The sequence below is a fragment of the Protopterus annectens genome, chromosome 3.part1 (genome assembly GCF_019279795.1).
Source record: "Protopterus annectens isolate FY-2018-M chromosome 3.part1, PAN1.0, whole genome shotgun sequence".
In the NCBI taxonomy this organism is placed as follows: Eukaryota; Metazoa; Chordata; order Ceratodontiformes; family Protopteridae; genus Protopterus; species Protopterus annectens.
This window is the reverse complement of record NC_056732.1, coordinates 452,284,676-452,309,222: the sequence shown is the minus strand read 5'-3', so window position 1 is coordinate 452,309,222 and position 24,547 is coordinate 452,284,676. Positions and strand designations below refer to the sequence as shown.

At 45.3% G+C, this 24,547-nt stretch overlaps 1 protein-coding gene across 8 annotated transcripts in view; it reads right to left on the bottom strand.

The window, feature by feature from the left end:
- NUB1 (negative regulator of ubiquitin like proteins 1) overlaps positions 1–24,547 on the bottom strand; it is a gene marked incomplete in the record, with an annotated part of 1,333,835 nt that overhangs the window by 917,471 nt on the left and 391,817 nt on the right. For 7 of the 8 annotated variants that reach the window (XM_044066898.1, XM_044066897.1, XM_044066900.1 and 4 more), the window contains 1 exon segment: positions 23,672–23,854. In XM_044066898.1, coding sequence (XP_043922833.1) covers positions 23,672–23,854 — 183 coding nt within the window. 8 annotated transcript variants of the gene reach the window in all.

The window sequence follows — 24,547 nt, the reverse complement described above, 5'->3', positions numbered from 1 at the left end:
CTGTCCGAACCATCAGGGAGTCGAAAACACTCCAGGTCACCATCCTTGGAGTCGATACACTCAGCTCCAGGGTCACCCTTGTTGCAATCGGAGCGAAGTCATCGATCCCACTCTTCTCGGTCGTCTAGACTTTCTGACCATGATTTGGAGAGAGTGGTGAGCAGGCTTTTAAAATCACAGGCCCTGGCTAAAATACTATCCAGCCCCCCCTCATCAGGGTTCGGCTCTACCTGTCTCTGCAATAGTTCCTCCTTCGACTCATCCATTGAGTTCGGAGCCGGAGCATGCTGAGGCTGGAATCGTGGGACCGTCGGCACCGATACCTTCCCTTTCGGTTCCGTCGTTGGCTCCGATCTCTTCCATGGTGCCATCCTTGGAGGGATCTGGGCTCCGGGACTCCCTCGTTGGCTCCGAGGGGGTGAGTGGCATCGGACCCTTGTCCGACCCCGCTCTCCCTCTCGGAGCTTCGGCGCAGGTGAGTTCGGCTCCTACATTGGCTTAGGAGCCGTCTCTCTCGGTGCCGGGGAGGATCCCGGTCTCTTCGGAGATGGAGCCTTCTCCGATATCAGGAAGGGGCGCCTTCGAGGTCATGAGGAGTGTGCTGGCATCTGAGTCAGCCTCACGGTCAGCCTCATCGGCTCCTCCCCCCATGGTGCCTGCTCCTGCCTCAGCCCCTCCTCCAGACCCAAAGTGTGGGCAACAAGTGCTCCAGGGCACCCAATTGGGTGTATCGTCCTCTTCCTAGGCCTCCCCTGTTCATTCAGAGGAGCCCCCTTGAAAGAGGAAATGCAAGAGGAAGCATGTCGACTCCCCTGAGTCTGTCACTTCAAATACCGACTTAGAGGAGTCAGAAGGGTCCCCGAGATCCCCCTCTGAGGATGTCTCCTTCTCAGACATCCTTGAAATTCTTAGGCAGAGGGGGAACTTGACTACCCTTAACCCTTCCGAGGATGAGTCGGTATTCATGGACGCGTTTGGATCCCGACCCTCCACCTCCTGGGTGTCTCCACCTTTTGATCCACTGATGTCTGTGGTGGCTCGAAAGGCGTGGTCAGCTCCAGACACAATGGAACCAACTCCCCGCAGGCCCACAAAATTCATTACTGCCCCTCAAGACAAGCAATTTCTGACCAAGGGTGTTCCCGTTGATGTCATGGTGGTAGCAGCGGCCACTAAAAAGGAGTTGGCTGAAACTTCTTCGTCTGTCCTTCCCCCTAATAAGGAATCTAGGACGATGGACAGATATGGGAAGCGGATGTTTTCCTCAGCGACCTTCTCCATGAGGTCTCTGAATTATTTGTGCCATTTTACCCGCCTTCAAAGGGATCTCCTTAAAGAGCTAGGAGATACCCTTCAAGATCCATCAGCTGCAGGGGGCCCAGGCTAAGGTTGCCTCCCAGCTGGCAACTCTAAATTCGGTAGTAAACTCCTCCATGCGGCTCATCTCTTATGCAGCTGATGGCGCGAGTAGGGCCGCAGGCACAGGCGTGACTCTGAGGAGACACGCTTGGATGTGGTTATGCAACTTTGCGGAACCCTTCAGGGCATCTTTCACCAACACCCCCTTTGATGGTTCTGCTCTGTTTGCACCACAGGTGAAGGATACCCTTACCAGGTGTGAGCAGGAAGGCAAGACTCTCTCTGCTGTGGGAGTCCGTTTTTCCACTCCTTCAAGACCATATCCTAAAGGTCAGAAGAGTGGGAAAATGTGGTTCCGGAAACCCCAGGGAGCCGTGCCTAACACGTGGAGAGTTTTCCTCCAGGGGCAGAGGAGGGAACAATAGATGCCGCCCTAGGGGCAGAGGGGGTCCTCAAAATCGGGGCCAAAGAGAATCTTTCTCTGACAAGCCCTTCCAGCATCCATGAAGTGCGGCCTGGCTGTCCACCTTCGGAGACAGTTGGGGGAAGATTATCTCTGTACCCAAAAGCCTGGCAAAGTGTAACACAAGACAAATGGGTACTTTCTATCATATCCGAATGCTACAAAATCCCCTTCTTTTGCACTCCACACTTTACCAACAAATCCCTTCCAGATGTTCCACCCAATCTAAGGGATCAAGCAGTTCAAGAAATTTCAAAACTGCTAAGAAAAAGAGCCATCCAGTCAGTCCCAGCAGACCAACAAGGATCCGGAATTTACTCAAGGTTCTTTCTGGTACCAAAAAAGACAGGGGACTGGAGACCCATTCTGGATCTCAGCAGACTAAACAGGTCTGTTCAAAGAACGAAGTTCCGGATGTTCACACTACAGTCCATTTTACCCTTTCTGGGTCAGGACAATTGGATGTGCGCTCCATAGATCTTCAGGACGCGTACTACCATATCAAAATGGACAGACGCTCCAGAAGATTCCTCCACTTCCTGCTGGGAGCCAGTCATTATCAGTTCAGAGCTCTGACCTTTGGTCTCACCACAGCCCCCATGGTGTTCACCAAAAGTTTGGCAGTAGTTACCGCTCGCCTGAGATGGCAAGGATTCCAGGCGTTTCCATATTTAGATGACTGGCTCCTTACTGCAACCACCAGGCATCACCTGCTGCGAGCCAGAGACTACACCATCCAAACGTGCTCCAAACTAGGTATCACAATAAATTTCGAAAAGTCTGCATTGTCGCCTTGTCAATCTATCACCTTTATAGGTGCAAACTTAAATACAAAGGACATGTCAGCGAGACTTCCAGTAGACAGAGTGTTAGCTATTCGACGACATGTGCAGGTCTTATTAGGATGCAAAAAGATTCAGGCCAGATTTGTCCTAAAACATTGGGTCTCATGGCAGCGGCGATCATACCAGTCATCCCTTGCACGTTTTCACATGAGGATTCTTCAGTGGATGCTGCTCACTCAATGGTCCTTCCAGCAACTCCCAATGTCTCATATGATAATGATCACACAGTCATGCAAAAACCAACTTGTTTGGTGGATGGTTTCTCCATCATTACGCCAGGGCAGACCATTTGTTCTCCCTCCTCCAGTAGCTACGGTGACCACGGATGCCTCCCTGATCGGGTGGGGGGGGGCATTTTCAGGGCAGAACAGTCCAAGGCACCTGGCAGCCTCACGAGTACCATCTGCATATCAACGTCTTGGAGATGACAGCAGTGCTTTTAGCATTGCAAGCTCTTCAGAACTCTCTTCCCACCGGGACCATTGCAATTCAAACAGACAATATGTCAGTAGTATGGTACATCAACAAGCAGGGCGGAATCAAGTCCTACCCCTTATGTCGAGCAGCACTCAGACTTTGGCAGTGGGCAATCTCTTCCCACCAGTTTCTGATAGCAGCGCACATCCGTGGGAAGTCCAACGTTATAGCAGACAGGCTGAGCACAGCAATTCTCATACCTCACGAGTGGTCTCTCAATCAAACTGTGGCGGACAAAATTTTCCGCAAATGGGATCAGCCTTGCTGCGACCTTTTTGCCACCCCCTTCAACAGCAAGTGCGACAATTTCTTCTCTCTCCTCCCTCTTCCCGGACACTTCCCCAGAAACGCTCTAGTTCACAATTGGCCTCAGGGGCTTCTTTATGCATTCCCTCCGTTTCCCCCGACTCCCAAACTAATACAGAAAGTTACCACATTGGAATGCAAGATGATCCTCATTGCCCCTTACTGGCCTCGACAAATTTGGTTCCCGTTCCTGCATCATCACCTTCTGGAACAGCCCTGGATCCTGGACCCACTTCTAGACCTCCTGATCCATCAATCGGGCGGGCTGCACAATCTCTTCAATTTCTCCAGCTCACTGCTTGGTTTCTCCACTTCCGACCTTAGCCAGGCTTCCGAACATCTCCCACTCGGTGCGTGAAATCATCTTATCCTCGCATAAGTCTACCACTAGAAAACCTTATGCTAGTAAGTGGAAACATTTTTCCTTATGGGCAGAAACCAGGAATATAGATCCCTTTTTAGCCCCTGTGCACCTATTTTAGAATTTCTAGCGGAACTTTTTAGAGCTGGATCCTCTTCTGCCACAATTACAGTTCAGCTAGCTGCAATTTCAAACTTTCATACGGGCCTATCTGATACAAGCATCATGTCCCATAAGCTTTGTAAAGCCTTTCTTAAAGGGACCACTCTACTCAGGCCCCCAGTAAGAGATCCCCCGTCTCCGTGGGATCTGAATTTGATTTTAGCTTCCCTGATACTGTCCCCCCTTTGAACCGGCAGCTTCTTGTTCCTTGAAGTTTCTTTCTTGGAAAACCCTTTTTCTGGTTGCAGTTACGTCGGCTAGAAGAGTTTCTGAATTTCAGGCTCTTTGTGTTCGTCCTCCTTACCTAGTTTTTCACAAGGATAGAGTTTCTCTTCGGACTAACCCTTCCTTTCTTCCAAAGGTTACTTCTGATAATAATTTGAATCAGTCCATTGACCTACCTGTGTTTTTTCCAAATTATTCCAACAAGGCAGAATACAAGTTACATCAGTTGGACGTTCATAGACAATTGCGCTTTTACTTGCATAGAACCAAGCAAATCAGAAAATCAGACCAGTTGTTCCTGTCCTATGCTGAGGGTAAACAAGGTATACCGGTGTCGAAAGTAACCTTATCTAGGTGGTTGACATCTATTATTACATTTATATATCAGTTAAGGAATAAAGAGCTTCCTGCTAAACCAAAAGGTCACTCCACCAGAGCTCTAGCTACTTCAGTGCCTTTTCAGGCCAGATTGCCAATGGAAACTATTTGTGCGGCAGCTACATGGGCTAATCCACATACCTTCATTTCACATTATAAGCTGGATGTGGCCTCCAGGAGCAGAGCTGATTTTGATTCCACTGTTCTCAAGAGTCTGTACGATGAGTCACCCAGGATTGAGGTGCTAGGGACGCTGTCCCAACCAGCAAGAATGAAGGCGAGATAGACAACTTAACATTAAGAAGTTATGTACCTACCATAACGTCCCATGTTAGTTGTCTTCTTCTCGCCTTTGTTCTTGCGTCCCACCCTCCATCCCCCTATCCTAGCAGACCGAGAAGAGTTCCTTATGTTTTTTTTATCACTGGCTGAGTCTTTGGCTATAACTTCTGACTATCAGTCTCTCCAGTAGGTTCATGTATCCTACTACAGTTTACTGTAATATTATAATTGTTATTATTATGTCTGTAGTTAGGTTTACCAAACGAGATCTGGGCATCTAGCACCAGGCATCATGGGATATAGGGGGGCCTCGAGCCAGTAAGCAGCTCTCGAGCTTTTGAAGATGGCCGAGTCAGAGCAGAGGATCGGCTCCGAACCCAACCAGCAAGAAAGAAGGCGAGAAGAAGACAACTAACATAGAACGTTATGGTAGGTACATAACTTCTTATTCTACATGCAGTTTAAATATTATATATATAGATATAGATATATATATATATATATATATATAAAATGTAGCTGCAAGCTGGATTCAAACTCATCATCATCTGTTTCTTTAAGCCCACTGCATTTATACCTTCTGTTATAGAGATATTTATACATACATATACATATGTATATACATACATAATGTCACCTAAGATGCTCTACAGCAGTCAGAACGCCAATCTTTTTTCTTTCAGAAGAGCATCACTACCTTCCATCTCTTGGTACATAATTTATACATGCTAGACTCTTTACTATTCTCGAACCACTGGATTACTAGTACATGCTCTGTTGACATAAGTATGATAAATGTATTACAGAAGATAAGCTTCGCACCCTATAATACTAGTATTCACTCTGCAGTAAGTAACTGTTTACAGTGGATGCCTTGAATGGTCCAGAACAGTCAAACTCTTTGCATTGTTCGCACATCAGTATTGCAAGGATTCCTAAAGTATATGACATGACTGCTGTGTGTGGTTATTTATCTGTCATTTTTGGTGCAGCAGGTTTTCAAAAGCCTACGGCACCTGCCAGGTGGAAATGTATCATCATTGTATAACTTACCAATCATTCAGTAGTGTGGGTGCTGTTTGCACTTGTGTATGTCTAACAGTAAATGTAGCTTCTTCGCCTCTGTTGCCTGTCTGACTCAAAACTTATGTATTTTTTTTTCTTTACCAATATTGCCAGTAGGTACCTCTGTCATACCTGTGAGTCTATTTTCCTTCAAAGAAACCAATTGGTATGAGTTGACAGTGTCAGTACCTTTGACACTCAGTTGTAATTGAGCAGTGTTTTGTGGAGAGGTGAGTAATGCAACACACACCAGCAGTACATGATGGGTGTGGGTGCGTGTGTGTATGTTCATGCATGTACACAGGGTGTCCATGGTGTAACAAGAACTGAAAGATGGAATGTAAAGCTAACTTGTTAGGGAAAGAGTTACGTCTGTGCAGCTGGCTTTCTGCAATAACTGCGGGTATTAAGCTGACATCATATATGGCTTTTGCCCTCACAGACATTGGAGTACTGCTTTTAGAGTGGTGGGGAAAGCACCTGTCTTCACTGGTACATTGTGTGTGTGCGTGTGACGTCTGGGGAGTGTTATGAGTTGACACTGTCAGTAGCTCAGACAACTCAGTGGAAACTGAAGCAGTGTTCCGTGGAGAGGTGGGTAATACAATGCACTTCCATGGTACAGTGTGTGTGTGTGTGTGTGTGTGTGTGTGTGTGTGTGTGTGTGTGTGTGTGTGTGTGTGTGTGTGTGTGCTTGCGCATGTGAAGGCCTGCTAGTATTCTTGTGCATGTATGTCTGTGTATGCGCATGTGTGGAGGCATGCATGGTGTATTGTGTAACAGAAAAATATGGACTGACATCTCCTTACTCTGGACAGTGGTGTGTGTCATTGTCTGTCTGTGTGTGTGTGTGTGTGTGTGCATGCATGCATGTATGCCCATATCTATATGGTGTAACAGAGAATTGTGGAGCAAAGCCATATGGACACCGCTGAACAGATGTGGGGAGTCTAGTGCTAGCATGCATCTATCACATTGGTTGACAAAGGCATTGTTGGTACAGCTGCTGTCAATGTTGCTATACAAGTGTTGTCATGCATGTAAATGCCTGAATGGATTGAGGGCGGTGTGATGGGGACAGAAGGGTAACAGTGCTGGGTGTCAGACAAGCATGCATCACAAGTGTACCTAATTTGGCCTTACACTTTTACTCTGACATGGTAGAATCCAAAATGATTTTTGATTAAGGTTTTATCTCGCCTTCAGAAAAACAATACAATTTATTGCACTGTAGGACTGTTTTTCATGAAATGGATGCCGCTTCATGTACTCAAACTCTGTGAACTTAACCAAGATAGTAGTACTGCTACTTAGAAAAGCTTTATAACTTGGAAGCTTTCTCCACAAGTCGAGTCTGTTGCTGAATGGATAAGAGATGTGCATGAAAAGTATACAACTAAAAAAAGGCTGTGTGAAACAAAAAGCAATGGCTCACATAAGAGGCTAGGGAGGCTGTAAGAAGAAACAAAACATATAGGTTCATAGGTAGGTACTAGGCTATCGGCCCTAGGGCCTATACAAGCCCAGCCATAACAATTCCCTGGCTACTTCTTCCCACAATATTTACTTCCCTGGACACCTGTCTAGCAGGGTGACTGATGGGATCCCCGGGGTGAATTTCTTATCTCTCATCCAACTGTCAAGGTTCCTTCTGAAGAGGGCCAAAGAGGCGCTCTGCTTGCCATATATGGGCAGTCTATTCCAGAGTCTGGGGAGTCTCTGGGTCAGGAACTTATCCCTCAAGCATGTTTTGTTCATTGTGATGACAAGGTTTAGATCCCTGGAGTGTGTGGCTCTGAGGGATTGGGATTTCTTTAAGTGTAGCATGTCCAACAGCTCTGGGTTTGACATGGCCTTGTATGTTAAGCAGAGATGGTCTCTGAGTAGGCAATATGCGACAGAGTTTAGCTGGAGTTTTTTTTTTTTTTTTTTTTTTTTTTAAGACGGTCAGCATAGGGCATCTGCTTTTGGCCTGTGATTCCTTTAGTGAGATATTTCTGTGGCCTTTCCAGTTGTTGCAGATGTCTTGAGAGGTACATACCAAACGGGGCATTGTATTCTACAATGGGTCTAATGAGGGATGAGTACAGTGGGACAATGACCTCCTTTTTTCTGAATGAAAAGCCCTTAGTGATGAGGTGTGCCATATAGAAGGACTTCCTGACTGTTGTGGCGATGTGGTTATCGAAGGTGAGACCACTGTCCACCTGTGTCCCTAAGTCTCTTATCACACTTTGGGTATTTAGTGTACTGCCACCTATGTGGTAATTCACGGGTACATGTTTTTTCCCCGAAGGGGATAACTATACATTTCTTGGCATTGAGCTTGAGCCCATGGCTCTGGCACCAAGCATCTGTTTCTTTAAGACCCTTTTGTAGAATATCCACATAATTTGGGAATTCAATAATGGCTCCCAGTTTGCAGTCATCTGCGAACTTTGTTAGCTAGAGTCCCTTAGTGTTGGCCTGTACTTCAGAGAAGTAGATGCCAAACAAGAGCGATCTCAGGACTGAACCCTGAGGTACTCCACTTGTCTGCAGCTGGATTTGGAGTCTGCTACTTTTACAGTGTGGGTTCTGTCAGCAAGCCACATGGCAACCCATTGAGTGATGTAGGGATTAATGCCCAGCTTAGTAAGTTTATCTATGATTTCAGAGTGGGGGATGGTGTCAAAGGCCTTGGTGTGGTCCAGATAGGCTGTGTGGACCGCCTTACAATATTAATTTGTTAGGTAAAGTTTGGCACTACCTAAGGTGGTTCATGTTATACTACGAAAAAATAAGTATGCAAAAATAACCATGTGGCCAGCCAGAAAGAACTACGCAATCCAAAGCAAATATTTCGCTGTGTAAATTAGAGAAAATCAAAATAAAATATAGAACAAAAGCGTGGATTGAGATTGGTGTTTTTTTTCCACCAGTTTTCCTGGGACAGTGCTAGTCAACAGGAGCAAAGAGTCATTAGGGAACAGTGTTTGCAAGCTTCTTTCAGAAAAAGTGTAGAACATCAGTAGGAACAACATTTGTAAAACTCAGTGCAATACAGTCAATGACACAATCTACCTCCTGTTAAACTTGGCAATATTTTTCAAGTTTTCCATTCAAAGTGAATGGAAGTCTGATGTGACAGCAAAGGGTAGAGCTAATTGTTCTCACAATCACGGCTGTCATAGTGCATTTTGGGACACATTTAGGCTATCAGGGGAAAATGCTCTCATCAGGATGTCATCACGAGGGCAGACAGGAGAAAAACAAGAAATAAATTTTAGAATGAATACTTTTTTGGTTGAAAGCAGCTTTGGGAGGTGTAGAAAATCACGGCTAGATAAAAAATATTTGTTTTTTCATCATTTGCCCATAGTGGTCCTTTAAGTAGCTGGTATTTACAGTAGTGATTTGTTTTCTGATAAAGTTCTGTGATAAAAAAGGAACAAATGTGCTCTGTGGTCAGGGTGTCTTCATTTTCAGGTGGTTCAGTTCCTGTCCAGCCTTAAAGGAAAGGAAGTGCATGATTTCCTTAAGGAAGGACAAAGCAACAAAAAGGGAAAACTAATTGTATAGGAATGATTACTCTTGATATTGGATTTATAGTATTGCTTGTTCAAAACACAGTTTTCAAATTGAGAAATGTAATCTATCTGCCTTCTTAGGGGCTGCAAGATGGCTGTCAACCATTTTAGAAGCAGTTGGAAGTACAGGAGGAACAAAAATGAGATTCTAGTTGTAATAAATCATTTCAGTGTCCTTTAACAAATATTATATATTATATTCCAAATGAAAAAAGAAGTTATGTACTCACCATAACATTCCATGTTTGTAGTCATTCTCGCCCTTCATTCTTACATATGGGTTCAGAGCCGATCCTCTGCTCCAACTCGGCCGATTACAATGCTCAAAGTCTCTTAGTTGGCTCGTTGCAATGGAGGTATTCCATAGTGCACTAGTAAAATCCCCAGATCTTGTTTGCTGCTAACTATAAGAGAGATAGAAAGGTTATCCAGAAAGAACAATAATGAAAAGTCTCCACCCTACCAAATGCAACACTATCCTGTCTCCAGATCCTTCCAGGATGGGGGTAGGTAGGTGGGTTTGTAAGAATGAAGGGCGAGATGGACTACAAACATGGAACGTTATGGTGAGTACATAACACTTCTTTATGTTCTGTAGTCCTATCTCGCCTTCAATCTTACATATTGGACAGTGTCCTTAGCACCTTTTTCTCAGGTGGCTCACGGGAATATACTCCTGAGTACCTTGGAACCAAAAGAGGCTCTACCCCTGGAGGTCAAATCCAATTTGTAATGAGTAACAAAGGTATGAGGGGTAGCCCAAGTTGCTGCTGCACAGATACAGTCAATTGGAACTCTGGCTTGAAAAGCAGCAGATGTGGACAGGGATCTTGTGGAATGAGTAAATCTTTAATAGGAGGATCTTTCCATTGGAGGAGTAAATAAAGGAAATACAGTTGGAAATCCAATTAGACAGAGACACTTTAGAGACTGGCAGACCTATTCTAGCTTCAGAAAAGGACACGAACAATTGGTCTGATTTTCTAAGTTCCTTAGTTCCATGAAGGTAGAACCGTAACTGTCTGTGAACATCAAGTTGATGAAATTTATATTCCGCACTGATGGAATGATTAGGAAAAAATACAGGCAGTTCGATAGATTGGTTCAAATTAGTATAAAAGCAAACTTTAGGGATGAAGGAAGGATTTAGGATTTGTACAAAGGGAAACTCTGTCTTTGTGGAAAATCAAATAAGGAGACTTGACTGACTGTGCTCGCAACTCTAATACCAGTCTAGCGGATGTGATAGCTACTAGGAACAGAGTTTTCAAAGACAGAAACTTCAACTGACATGAATGTGCAGGCTCAAAAAGTGGGGAAGTTAGTTTGGACAGAATGAAATTTAGATCCAACGGAAGTACAGGTTCCTGAAAGGGAGGTCTCAGCAGGGTAGCGCCTTTAAGGAAGGTTTTACATAATCTGTGGGACATCAGATTAAGCTCATGTTGTCCCAAATGAAAATTTGATATTGCTGCCAGTTGAACCCTACTTGTGGCAGCAGCTGATCCCTGATGGAAAAGTTCAGTCAAAAATTCTAACACCACAGGGATGGATGCTGTGTAAGGATATACATTTTTTCTCTTTTGCCCAGATAGAAAATCTTCTCCATTTGCTAGCGTATAAACTTCCTAGTGGAAGGTTTGTGCGAAGATGTAAGGATATGGGTCACAACAGGTGAAAAATCACGAAGCCTGACTAGGGATGGAAGTGGAGCAGCCACACTGTCAAATGGAGGGTATGGAGGCAGGGGTGAAGGGAGCCTGACGTGTCAAGAGGTCTGGAACTGGGTCCAGAGTTCATGGATCGTCTAGGAGATGAGGCCCGAGAAAAGGGAACCAAATCTGATGAGGCCAGTAAGGAGTGATCAGAATCATTTTGCTTCCCAAGAACTTTGCTTTCTGGATCACTTTGGATATGAGCGGAAAGGGGGGGATGCATAAAGGAGTCCCAGGGGCCAATCGTGAACAAGTGCGTCTCTTGGTGACTCCCCCGGAGGGGGGATAAGGGAGAAGTAGCTACTGCAGTTGGCATTGGTCAGGCTGGCAAAGAGATCGCAGCAAGGCTGTCCCCATTTGCAGAAAATCTGTTCCACTACTTTCTGATTCAGAGACCACTCGTGAGGTATCAATATTGCCCTGCTGAGCTTGTCGACTATCACACTGGTTGTCCCTGGGATATACATTGCTACTAGAAAGCGTTGGGAAGGTATCGCCCACTGCCAAACACGAAGAGCCTCATGACAAAGGGGGTAAGATCTAGTTCCTCCTTGCTTGTTTAGATACCATACCACTGACATTGTCGGATTGGATTGCTATTGTTCCCAAGGGAAGAAAGTAGTGAAGTGCTTGCAACGCTAAAAGCACTGCTGTCATCTCTAGGACACTGATATGCAGGTGAGCCTCGTGATTTTGCCATGTGCCTTGGACAGTCCTTCCTAGATAATGCCCCCCCCAACCCTATCTGAGAGGCATCCATGCTCACAGTGACAATGGGTAGGTGAGGGAGGAATGGAGTTCCTGTTATCAGCTGATCAGGCTGAATCCACCAATGAAGGTCTTTTTTGCAAGACTCTGTTATGAGAATATGATGAGAAAGAGGCAGTTGTTGGAGAGACCACTGGGAAAAAAGAAGCCATTGAAGAATTCGCATATGCTGTCTGGCTAGTGGGACTAGATTTATGGTAGAGTACATGATCTCTACGAGTTTCAGCACTGTCTTTGCCGTGACTTTCTGTAGAGGAAGCAAGCTGTAAATCTGTTGACTGAGGTTTTGAAATCTGTCTGCAGGGAGACGAGCTAGCACGGCGACTGTATCTATTTCTGCAACTATAAAAGTCACAAATTGAAAGGGCGATAAGGCAGACTTTTCCCAATTTATCATAATCCCCAGCTGGGAACAGAGCTGGATGGTTGAATCCCTGACTTGTAGGAGTATCTGCCTGGTGATGGCGGTCAGGAGCCAGTCATCCAGGTATGGAAACACTTGGAATCCACAACGTCTCAGGTGAGCTGTCACTACCACCACACATTTGGTGAACACCCTGGGGGCTGTGGTGAGACCAAAGGGCTGAGCAAGAAATTGGTAATGACTGGCTCCCAGCCGGAAGAGTAGATGACTCCTGGATGCTCTGTTCATTTTTATATGGTAGTACGCATCTTGGAGGTCTATGGAGCCCTTCCAATTGTCTTTCCCTAACAGAGGGAGTATAGACTGCAGTGTTACCATCTGGAACTTGGCCTTCTTTAAGGATTCGTTTAGCTTGCTGAGGTCCAAAATGGGCCTCCAGTCCCCTGTTCATTTTGGCACTAAAAAGAATCTGGAATAAGTTCTGAATCCTATCTGGTCTGTGGGGACAGTTTGGATGACTGACTCTGACAGCAACTTTTGAACTTCTATAGCTGCTTGATCCCTGTGACTGGGTGGAACATCTGGGATCTTCTTGGGAGTGTGGGGTGGAAGAAAGGATATGGAGTATCCTCTGGTCATTATTCTTTGTACCCATTTTGTCTTGGGTGATGTTTAGCCAGGCTTCTGGATACAAAGCTAAGCGACCCCTGACTGGCTCCAGAGAAGCACAGCCGGGCCCACATCAGGAGCGCTGATAGGGACGTCCTCGAAAGAAATGGTGGCCACCCTAGTTTTGTGGACCCCCCCCCCGCCTCTAGGGCGACATCTACCATTAGCTCCTCCTCCTCTGCCTCTGAAGGAGGAATCACCTTGTGCGTCCGGGAAAAATCTCTGGGGCTTCTTGAACCACATTTTACCACCTCTGACCCTTGGGATATGGTCTAGAAGGGACGGTAAAACGTACTCCCATGGCAGAGAGAGTTTTCCCTTCTTGTTCCCACCTGGTGAGTGTATCTTTTTCCTTTGGTCCAAACAGAGAAGAACCGTCAAAGGGGACGTTGGCAAAGGTAGATTTGAAAGGCTCCGCAAAATTACATAAGCGCATCCAGGTGTGTCTTCTAAGGGAAACTCCCGAACCCACTGCCCTACTCGCTCCGTCGGCTACATAGGAAATCAGCCTCATGGAGGAGTTCACAATGTAATTTAAGGTGGACAACTGAACAGTCACCTTCTCAGGGACTCCTTCAGTAGATGTACCTTGAAGAGTATCTCCTAGCTTCTTGAGGAGATCTCTCTGAAGCCTAGTAAAATGTGTGAGATAGTTCAGCTATCTGAGGGTAAAAGCCGCTGAACAGAAGATATGCTTCCTGTATCTATCCATCATTTGAGACTCCTTGTTCAGTGGATGGACAGATGTAGAAGTCTCCGCTAGTTCCTTCTTAGTGGCCGCTGCCACCACCATGGCATCTACAGGCACACCCTTGGTCAAAAACTCTCTCTTTTGGGGCCGAGAGAAATTTGTTGGGTCTTTTGGGCCTGGCTCCACGTCATCAGGAGTTTCCCACACCTTTTGACTAACCAGGTCCATGAATTCATCAAAAGGTGGAGACACCCAAGAGGCTGAACATTGAAACCCGAAAGCCTTCAGGCACACTGACTCCTCATCAGAAGGGGTGTCAGTGGGCCAGCCGCCTCTCTGCTTCAGGATCTCCAAGATGTCTACAAAGGAGACATCATGAGAGGATGACCTGAGGGACCCTTCTGACTCCTCAAGATCAGTGTCTGAGGTGATGGACTCATCCACGGCGTCTACATGCTTTCTCTTGCATGTCCTCTTCTGAGGGGCTCAGAAGGCTATTTTGGGAAGGTCTCAGAAGACTGGGGGCCACCCAACAGGGGCTCCTGAGGCTGCGGGTATGTGCTGCAGAGAGAGAGAAGGTGCTGAGATAAAGGTTGGTGCTTGAGTGTGAAGAGTATCGGTACCCTTATGCGGAGCTATTGACCAGGACAGCATGCTCCTCATCATCTCGAATGCAGATCTCTCTCTGGCTCCGAAGACAGCCCCAGTTCTGAGGAAACAGAGGTAGTCCTTGGCTCCAAAGCGATCAGCTCCGAGATGGATGTATGGTCCAAGCTCATCCTAGCCGACGCACCAAGAGTGAGACTCGGCACTGAAGAGGTTAGGGTCCAAGCATCCCTGTTGGGGCCGACCGGTGAGCTTCAGCTCCTAGACACCATGGACGGCACCGAAGGTGTCGGAGCGGAACTCGGCTCAGAGACAGCCAAAAGGGGAGCTGGAACTGAGGGTTCCACAAACAAGTGGTACTGAAATATCTGGCTCCGAAGGCCTGACTCTGCTCGGAGGAGGAACCACAACAGGGAGAAGGGACTCGGATAGCTCCGGAACCGACTGGGTCAGAACCAACAACAATTTGGGCAAAGCAGATGACTTCAAGAGTCTACTCTCTCTATATCCTCTTAAAGGCTCTTGGAGGATCTGGATGACAGGATAGCTGACCTAGATATCTGTAAAATGGGAGATTGTAAAGTTGGAGAGACCAGCAAAAGCTCTCTGGACCAGCTCAGATGCAATTTTTCAGTAGTCGGCTCTGAAAAACTTGGGGCCGACACTGCAGTGTCAACATCGACCACCTCGACCGGCTCCGAGGTCAGTGGAGTTGAAGAGGTAGAGGCTTTATCCAGTTTTGTTTAACGAGGAGGTTCAGACAGAATAGTCAGCGCCGGAGAATGTCTCTTGGCCGACTTGACCTTCTCTTTTCTTGATGAATGAGACTTGGAAGATGAAGAAGAACTTGCTAAGTCCTCCTCAAAGGAAGGCTTGAGGAGACCTTTCAGAATTAATTTGTTCCTTCATTCCTGGAGAACTCTGGAGCTAAAGGAGTGACAGAAAGAACAAGTTTTCTGCATGTAAATGGCTCTGAGGCAATAAACGCAATTACTGTGACCATCTGTAATCGACATTTTTGGGAGCACTTAAGGCACTTTTTAAAACCCAAAGGTTTATGGTCTTTGGATTCCTTTGACATGACTACAATGGGCTCTATGAAACAGAAAGAAAGGAGGACAAGGTCCTCTAACGTAAACGGGCCTCGCCCTATAAGAGATGCACGCCAAATACAACAAGGAAGAGGTCCTCTAGCTCAAACGGGCCTAGCCCTGTTGAGGAAAGAGACAAAGTTAAACAGAGGACTAGATCCTCTAACTTAAATGGACCTAGCTGCGGAAAAAGAAGAAAGCTAAGCCGGAAAATATCAGAATCTTAAACAGCAGGCAAACTATTCAAAATAGCAAACACTGCACACAATATATCAATATAGAAAAATGTCAAAAAACAAGGTCCTAACACAAACGCGGACCTACAGTAATATGAACTGTATCAGAAACTAGCACACAGGATACCACACAGAGAACAAGGGCCCAATGGCCAACAAGTTCTCAACACTAAGTAAATAGCAAAAAACACTTCTATAAACTACTTATGAAAAAACTATCACTAATATTACGTATATCTAGCTATTTATGTGAAGAAATATCAGTAAAAATGTGATAATAAAGAAAAAGATTTCAACTTAGTCACGGCCAAGTAAGACTTCTGAACTTGTGGAAGCGGCAAATGATACCTGGGGATTTTACTAGTGTACTATGTGATACCAACCTTGCCACGGGCCAACTAAGAGACTTTGAGCTTTGTAATCGGGAGTCGGAGCCAAGGATTGGCTCTGAACCCATATGTAAGAATGAAGGCAAAATAGGATTACAGAACATCAGCTGTTACATCCTACATATGGTTTCAGAAAAAAAAATTCTTCCAAGGGGCATCAGAAGAAACACTTTCTACAGAATAAGAATTTGTCAGAGAGAAAAAAAGAAGTTACGTATTTACCATAACGTTCCATGTCTGTTGCCCAGTATCTCACCTTCCTTCTTGCTGGTTTGGTTCAGAGCCGATCCTCGGCTCTGACTCGGCCGCATACCAAAGCTCGAGAACTTGTACTGGCTCGAGGCTACAATCTATCCCAGGATGCCTAGCGGCTGTTCCACCAGTTCTCGTTTGAGAGACTACTCCCTAAAGTATGCTAACATGCAGAAAAGAAACTTTTATTAAACATATTGGTCATAAAGATAAAGAGGCAAGAAGGAAATCAGACCATATTTGTCAACTGTACAATCCTCTAGATCCTCCAGGAGGGGGAATGGATGGGTGGGACGCAAGAATGAAGGCGACATACTGGACAACAAACATGGAACATTATGGTGAGTACATACCTTCCTTATGTTATGTTGTCCTATCTCGCCTTCATTCTTGCTGGTTGGGACAGAGTCCCCAGTACCTTTTTCTTGGGTGGCTCAAGGGAATAAACTCTTCAGGACAGTGGAACCAAAGGATGCCCTGTTCCGGGAGGCCACATCTACTTTGTAATGAGAGATAAAGGTGCGAGGATTAACCCATGTAGCAGTAGGACAAATTGAAATCAATGGGAGTCTAGATTGAAAGGCAATGGAAGTTGACACCGCTCTAGTTGAATGTCCTTTAACTTTCCCTGATGGTTCTTTATTATGAGAATTATAGATATAGGTGATGGTTTCAGTAAGCCATTTGGACAAAGTAACTTTTGAGACTGCCATGCTTTTGTTTCCTATTCAAAAATAAAAAACAACTGGTCTGACTTTCTGAAACTGGTCTTATGCAAGTAAAAATGCAACTGTCTATTCACATCCAGTTGGTGAAGCTTATATTCTGCCTTGTTGCCATAGCTAGGAAAAAACACAGGCAATTCTATGGACTGGTTTAAATTCGCTTCAGACCAAACTTTTGGTAAGAAGGAAGGATTTGTTCTGAGAGAAACTCTATCTTTGTGGAAAATCAAATATGTAGGGCGGATAGACAAAGCTTGCAACTCTGAAACTCTCCTAGCTGAAATAATTGCTGTCAAAAAGACAGTTTTCAAAGATAAAAATTTTAGTGAACAAGAGGATGCTGGTTGGAAAGGAGGAAGGATCAGGGATGATAATACTAAATTTAGGTCCCATGGAGGAGGAGGTTCTCATAAGGTGGTCTTAATAGAAAAGTGTCCCTAAGGAAAGCTTTGCATAATCTATGGGACATTACATTGGATCCGAGGTCTCCCACATGATAATTTGATATGGCAGCTAAATGTACTCGTACAGTGTCCGCCGCTGCCCTTGATTAAAGACTTCTGTTAGAAATTCCAAAATTGCAGGTATAGAGGCTATAAACGGATCTGTGTGTTTTTTGTCCGCCCAACAAGAGAACCTCCTCCATTTGTTTGTGTAAAGTTTCCTAGTGGTCTTTTTGTGCGAGGAAACCAGAATGTGGCATTCTGCATGCGATAATTCTGGAAGCCTTGCTAAGACTGGAAGTGGAGTAACCAAGCTGTCACCTTGAGGCTCTGAAGAGCGGGATAGAGTGTTCCTGACTGATGGGTCAGAAGATCCGGCACTGGGTCCAGGATCCACGAGTCCTCCTGAAGGTGGGGCCAAAGGAATGGGAACCATATCTAACGAGGCCAGTAAGTAGCAATGAGAATTAACCTGCGACTCAATGACTTGGCTTTCTGAATCACCTTTGGAATCAATGGAAATGGGGGGAAAGCATAAAGAAGTCCCGGGGGCCAATCGTGGACGAGTGCATCCCTCGGTGACTCTCCCGGAGTGGAAATGAGGGCAAAGTAGTTGCTGCATTTGGCATTGAATGGAGTGGCAAAAAGGCCGCAGCAAGGCTGGCCCCATCTTCGAAAGATTTGATTTGCAACTTCCTGATTCAGGGACCACTCGTGAGGCATGAGAATTGCTCTGCTTAGCCTGCCTGCAATTATGTTGGATTTCCCCGGTATGTGCATTGCCGTCAGAAAGCGATGAGAAGAAACTGCCCATTGCCAAACTCTGGGCCTCTCAACATAGGGATAGGATCTGGTTCCCCCCTGCTTGTTGATGTACCATACCACTGACATACTGTCTGTTTGACTTGCTATAGTCCCCATGGGAAGAGAGTTCCGAAATGCTTGCAACGCCAAAAGCACCACCCTCATCTCTAGGACATTGATGTGCAAATGGTATTCGTGATCTTTCCAAACCCCTTGGACAGTATGTCCCAGATAATGCCCCCCCATCTGGGACATGCTTGATTACTGTAGCGACAGGTTGGGGAAGTACAAATGGTCTGTCCATCGTTAACTGAGTGGACTGAAGCTACCATATTAGGTCCCTCTTGCAGGACTCCATAATGAGAATCTTGTGCGACATGGGTAACTCCTGTATGGACCATTGAGCAAAGAACAGCCACTGTAATATCCACATGTGTAATCGTGCCAGTGGGGACCAGTGTTATTGCCGCTGCCATTGAGCCTAAGACCTCGAGGAAGAATTTTGCTTGTACCTTTTCCTTCCTGAGTAGGATAGATACTTGACTGCGTAGCGTTTGTATTCTCTCGAGGCAATTTTGCTACCATGTTGTTTGTTTAATTCTGCACCTATAGAGGTAATACGCAGTGATGGCAACAAGGCAGATTTTTCTGTATTTATAGTAATGCCTAGGTCTGAGCAGAGATGGATGGTGGCATCCCTTGCTCTGATTAGTAGGTGCTTGGTGGTGGCAGTCATGAGCCAATCGACTAAATATGGAAACATCTGAAATCCTTGATGTCTCAGATGAGCCGTGACTACTACCATGCATTTGGTAAAACACTCTGGAGGCTGTAGTGAGACCAAAGGGCACAGCTCTGAACTGATAATGACTGGCTCCCAGATGGAAGTGTAGAAATGTTCTGGAGCGCCTGTCCATTTTTATGTTGTAGCACGCATACTGAAGATCTAAAGAGCACATCCACTTGTCTTGTCCCAGAAAAGGAAGTATAGACAGCAGTGTTACCATCCGGAATTTTGCTTTCTTAACCGACTTGTTTAGTCTGCTGAGATGCAATATTGATCTCCAGTCCCCTGTCTTTTTGGGAACTAAAAAGAACCTTGAGTAAATTCCGGATCCAATCTGGTCTGCGGGGACTTCTTTGATGACTCTTTTCTAGCAACCTTTGAATTTCTAAGGTTGCTTGATCCCTTTGACCCGGTGGAATGTCGGGGACAGACTTTGACGGATGAGGTGGACAGTGGAAAGGAATGTTGTATCCCCTGGATATACTGGGCTGTACCCATTTGTCGAGTCCACTGCAGCCAGGCTTCTGGGTACAGTGATATTCTTCCCCCAACTGCCTCCAGGGGTGGACAGTCAGGCCTCCTTTCAGGAGCACTGGAAGGGCCGACTGGAGAATGTATCTGTCGCCCTGGTTTTGCGGACTCACTCTGCCACGTGGACAGTGTCTTCTATTGTTATCCCCCCCCCGCCTGCCCCTGGGGGAAGGATTACCACGAGCATCCGACAAGGCTCCTTTGGACTTCCGGAACCACATTTTTCCGCTCTTTTGACCTTTAGGTCAAGGTCTGGTAGGGGTGGAAAAACAAACTCTGATGGCGGATAGAGTCATGCCATCTTGTTGGCTCCTGGTGAGAGTCTTACTTTCTGCCCGAACAAGGACAAGCCATCAAAAGGGGTGTCAATAAAGGAAGATCTGAAGGGTTCAATAAACTCGCAAAGGCGCATCCAGTCATGCCTCCGAAGAGCTATTCCTGTGTCTGCTGCGATGCTTACTCCATCGGCTGCATAGAAAATGAGGTGCATGGAGGAGTTCGTAATCGAGGTTAAGGATACAAGCTGGGAATTGATCTTGGCCAATAAACCCTGGGCTGTAGCATCTTGTAGGGTATCTTCTAGCTCTTTAAGGAGATCCCTCTGAAGTCAGGTAAAATGTGATAAGTAATTCAGCGACCGCAGAGTAAAGGCTGCTGAGGAGAACATACGCTTCCCGTATCTGTCCATCGTATGAAACTCCTTGTTCGGTGGATGAACAGATGCAGAAGCTTCAGCGAACTCCTTTGTGGCCACTGCCATCACCATCGCATCTACTGGAAGTCCCTTTAAGTATGGTCTATCCTCTGGGACCGTAATGAATTTTTATCTGGCGTCCTTGGAACAGGGATCACTGACTCCGGACAGTCCCACACCTTTCGACTTGCAACACTCAGGAGAGGGTCAAAGGGGAGAGACACCCAAGAGGTGGAGGGGTGAGAGCCAAATGCCTCCAGGTATACAGACTCATCCTCAGAAGTGGAGAGGGATTAACAGCCTCCCCTCTGCTTAAGGATCTCTAGGATGTCTGAAAAAGAGACATCCTCAGAGGGTGACCGTGGGGACCCTTCCAAATCCTCTAAGTCGGTACCAGAAGTGACAGACACAGGGGAGTCTATGTGCTTCCTCTTACACTGTCTCTTCTGAGGGACCTCCTCTGGGGAATGTTCCAGGGAGGTATCGGAAGAGGGGGTTCCACCCATTTGGGTTTCCTGAGGCACTGACTCTCTACTCTGGGGTTGATGGAGGGGATGATGAAGCAGCAGACACTTGTCCTTTAGGGGGGAGAGTGGCTGGAGCCAAAGGTGGTGCAGACTCCGTGGAGAGCACACTCCTCATCACCTCGAAGGCACCATGATCATTGGCCGAGAGAGACTTCAGTCCCGAAGGAATGAGAGATCTCCCGGACGGCGAGGAGGGTGGCACCGAGGCTGATGTGGGCACAGAACTCACCTATCCCAAAGTGCTGAGTGGGAGAGTCTGTTCCAAGGGTCCAATTCAACTCCCCTCCCTGGAGCCAACCAGGGAGTGTCGACTCCCAGATCCCTTGATGGAAGACAGTATCGACGAGATCAGAGCAGACATCGAAGCAGAGATATCATGGGTGATTACTGGCTCCACCTGTTCTAGCACAATGACTTCCAGAGACTCTGGCTCTGAACTCGTCCGAGTTGGAGGAATAGATGGCACCTGAGGTACAGTGGTCGCCTCCACATTCCGATGGGCTGGGCTCGAAAGAATTTGTGCCAGGGCCCGCATCCGCAGCAACCTCTTCACCACCCACTCCAGGTCCTCATCCAATAAGCTTCTGCAGGGCCGAAAGGAATGAGTCGATGACCTGTGACTACCTGCCACAGACTGTAGTAAGGGAGACTGCGGCACGGAGCATACTGGTTCCAATGACTGACCGACTCCTTTTTCAGCTCCGCGACAGTTCCGAGGACTCAGATGGAACCAAGGGAGGCCCAGGTTTGTCAGAACTAATAACTTTCGGCTCCGAAGACACTTGTTCTTTCTTGACTGCTTGACTGCTCAGACACCGGAGCTGACGAAGCTGGCTTTTTTGTCTTGTCCAATTTAAAGGCCTGATTATCTTCTTCAAAAGGGCCTTTTAACAAACCTCTTAAAATGAGTTTATTCCTTCTTTCACGTAGAACCCTCGCATTAAACCCATGGCAAATGGAGCAAAAATCCTGCAGGTGGACTGCTCCTAGACAATACACACAATGTCCGTCCGTTATAGACATTTTCTGGGTGCATGAATCACACTTTTTAAACCCACACTGTCTCGACTACTTAACAGATTCTTTAGACATCATAAAAGATACCAAGGAAACCAACTACTAGCAACGACAATAACACAAACAGTATCAAAGCAAATATAAAGGAGAGTTTTTTTTTTTTTTTTAACTAGCGACAAAAAGGGTGGCAGGAGGAGAAGTCTCTAAGTTAAACAACAGTCTCCTCCAACCTGAGGAGATGCCTCTAATTTAAACGATGACTCCTTAAGGAAAAGGGAAAGAAGCCCTATAAGAAAAAATGGGCTAAAGAGAAAAAAATCCTCTAACTTAAACGGCTTCTTTAAGGGGATAGAGGGAGAAAAGGGGGCCCTAAAGAGAACAGCCAAAGAACACACCCAAGTAATAGAAAACAACACACACAAGCACATTACTTGGTAAGGGAAGATATTAGTAGAAAAGTTTTCTTCAGAGATATACAGAAAATTGTACAATAAAGTAATTACTAGCCTGAGCCAGCGAAGTCAATCCCGATGCTTCAAGCGGCAAATGAGATCTGGGGAACAGCCGCTAGACATCCTGGGATAGATTGTAGCCTTGAGCCAGTAGAAGTTCTTGAGCTTTGGTATGCAGCCAAGTCAGGGGATCGGCTTCGAACACAACCATCAAGAATGAAGGCGAGATAGGACAGCATAACATAAAATATTTGACCCCTGAAAATTATTTCCCTGTTCATTATACTGGAAATCTTCAGAAAATGAAGAATTAATTTTTCTTTTACAAAGTTAAAATAGAATGAGTGGATCAAAACCTGAACTAAACCCTGAGCTAATCCCAATAAATCATTCTTGTCTAAAGTAACCGAGACAGGAGAAGTAAAATGTTTTTAACTTTCTACTTCTCAACAGGAAAATTTTCACAGAAGACATACTCTCATGAGGCATATCACCCTAAGGAACAGGCATCCCATTCTAGCTATGTAGTGAGGAATGTCCTGTTTCTTCATCCAGGGCTGACAAAAGTGGTTCTCCCATGCCTGTTAGAGACACTCCAACAGTCACAAAGGACATATCTAACCCCCAGTCCATGCTGCCTGAAGGGACTACACCAGAAGACGGGGAAGATAAATGTTTAACTTTCAGCTTCTTCTTAACAGGAATTTCCACAGGAACAGACCAACTCCCATCAGACAAATCACCCTGAAGAACAGGCATCCCAGTCTGGCTAACCAAAGAGGACTCCCCTGCACTTTCTTCTAATACTGACAAGGGACACTCAAGCAGTCACACAGGACTTGTCTAACCCTTAAGTTCATGGTGGCTCAAGGGACTATACCACAGGAAATCAAGAAGACAAGTGCTCTAAAGAACCAGAAATGGATACAGCAGACTAACCATTCTGTGTCAGAGGCAAATCTGTAGCCTCGTGTAGGGGCAAAAACTGTATGGAAATTTTCTTTTTATGGCTAGAGGAAGGAAGAACCAGTCTCTAAGTTGATCCATGATAAAAAGCCAATAATAAAGTTTCACATCCAGGTGCTGACAACAGCAGTCCGTAAAAGAGATAAGTACCTTTCTATACTCAGGTTCCAATAGACAGTAGTCAAGCAACATCCTTCCTTTGTTACCTATTATCAGTGGAGAAATGTATAATGTACTTTTCATAAAAGTCTTCATATCACATTTAAGAACACAAACGTAATGTCCTACACCTCTACAGCCAGTATCTTTTTCTACCAGTCTCTCAGCACAGAGTCAGAATGTTCTACGTATTATACACATGAAATGTTAACTCTCTCACACTGATTTTGGATATTCACTACCAAAAGTACTTCTTAGATATTTGTGGAAACCAGAAATTGTATATGACCTACCTCTCAATGATAATATTTCAAGTCCTTTTTTAATTCTGTCTTTTTTTTGCACATTCTTCTTTCCTTCAACTTGTTCTCTACAAGTCTTCTCTGCCTCTTTTTTGGCTTCTTCCTCAGACAACATCAGCTTGATTACATAAACTTTTGCATTGTGCTTTATGTTTTGCTCATCAAGGGTCTTTTCTGAAATAAAATATGAACATACATATCAGGTTGTACTTAGTTTAAAAGTATACCGTGGCCAACTGTTTCTAGTCCTAGCAGTAGTGGGAATGGGTATCTTTTGAGGAACTTCATCATATCCTACTTCCATTACCAATGCAGTCTTTTCAAGCCCCTTTGTTATTCAGTTCCAGTGGAAATTATCTGTCCCACCTACCAAAACAATGACTTTACTACAAGAACACTTGCACCCTGGCAGTATGGTATAAGCTGCTAAAAAGTTTCATTCTTAATCAGTGGTTAAAGTTCCTCTGTTTTTATGTGTCTACAGTCACCCTTGAAAAACTGTATTTAGGCTTACTGAACTTAGTATACTGCTTTTCGTAACAGATTAGTGTATTTTTTATAAATAATTTCTAATCTCAGTATTCTCCAATATAATTTTGTAATACAATACATCTATTTATGCCTGAACATATTTCCTGATGGCTATTTTTTTTAATAATAAACTCTGATCCAGCAATGGTCTCTTATCATTAACAAGATTTGTTGTATGTATCATCTATATATTACAGAGAATCTTCTTGTATAAGCATTTTTCCTCAGTAATTCAGAAGAACGGTTAACATAGTGACAAAGCAATTATCATTGCCTCCTCAGTTCTGTTTTTGATTGGGAAGCCTTTTCTGTAAATCCTCTCCATGTTTGCATTGT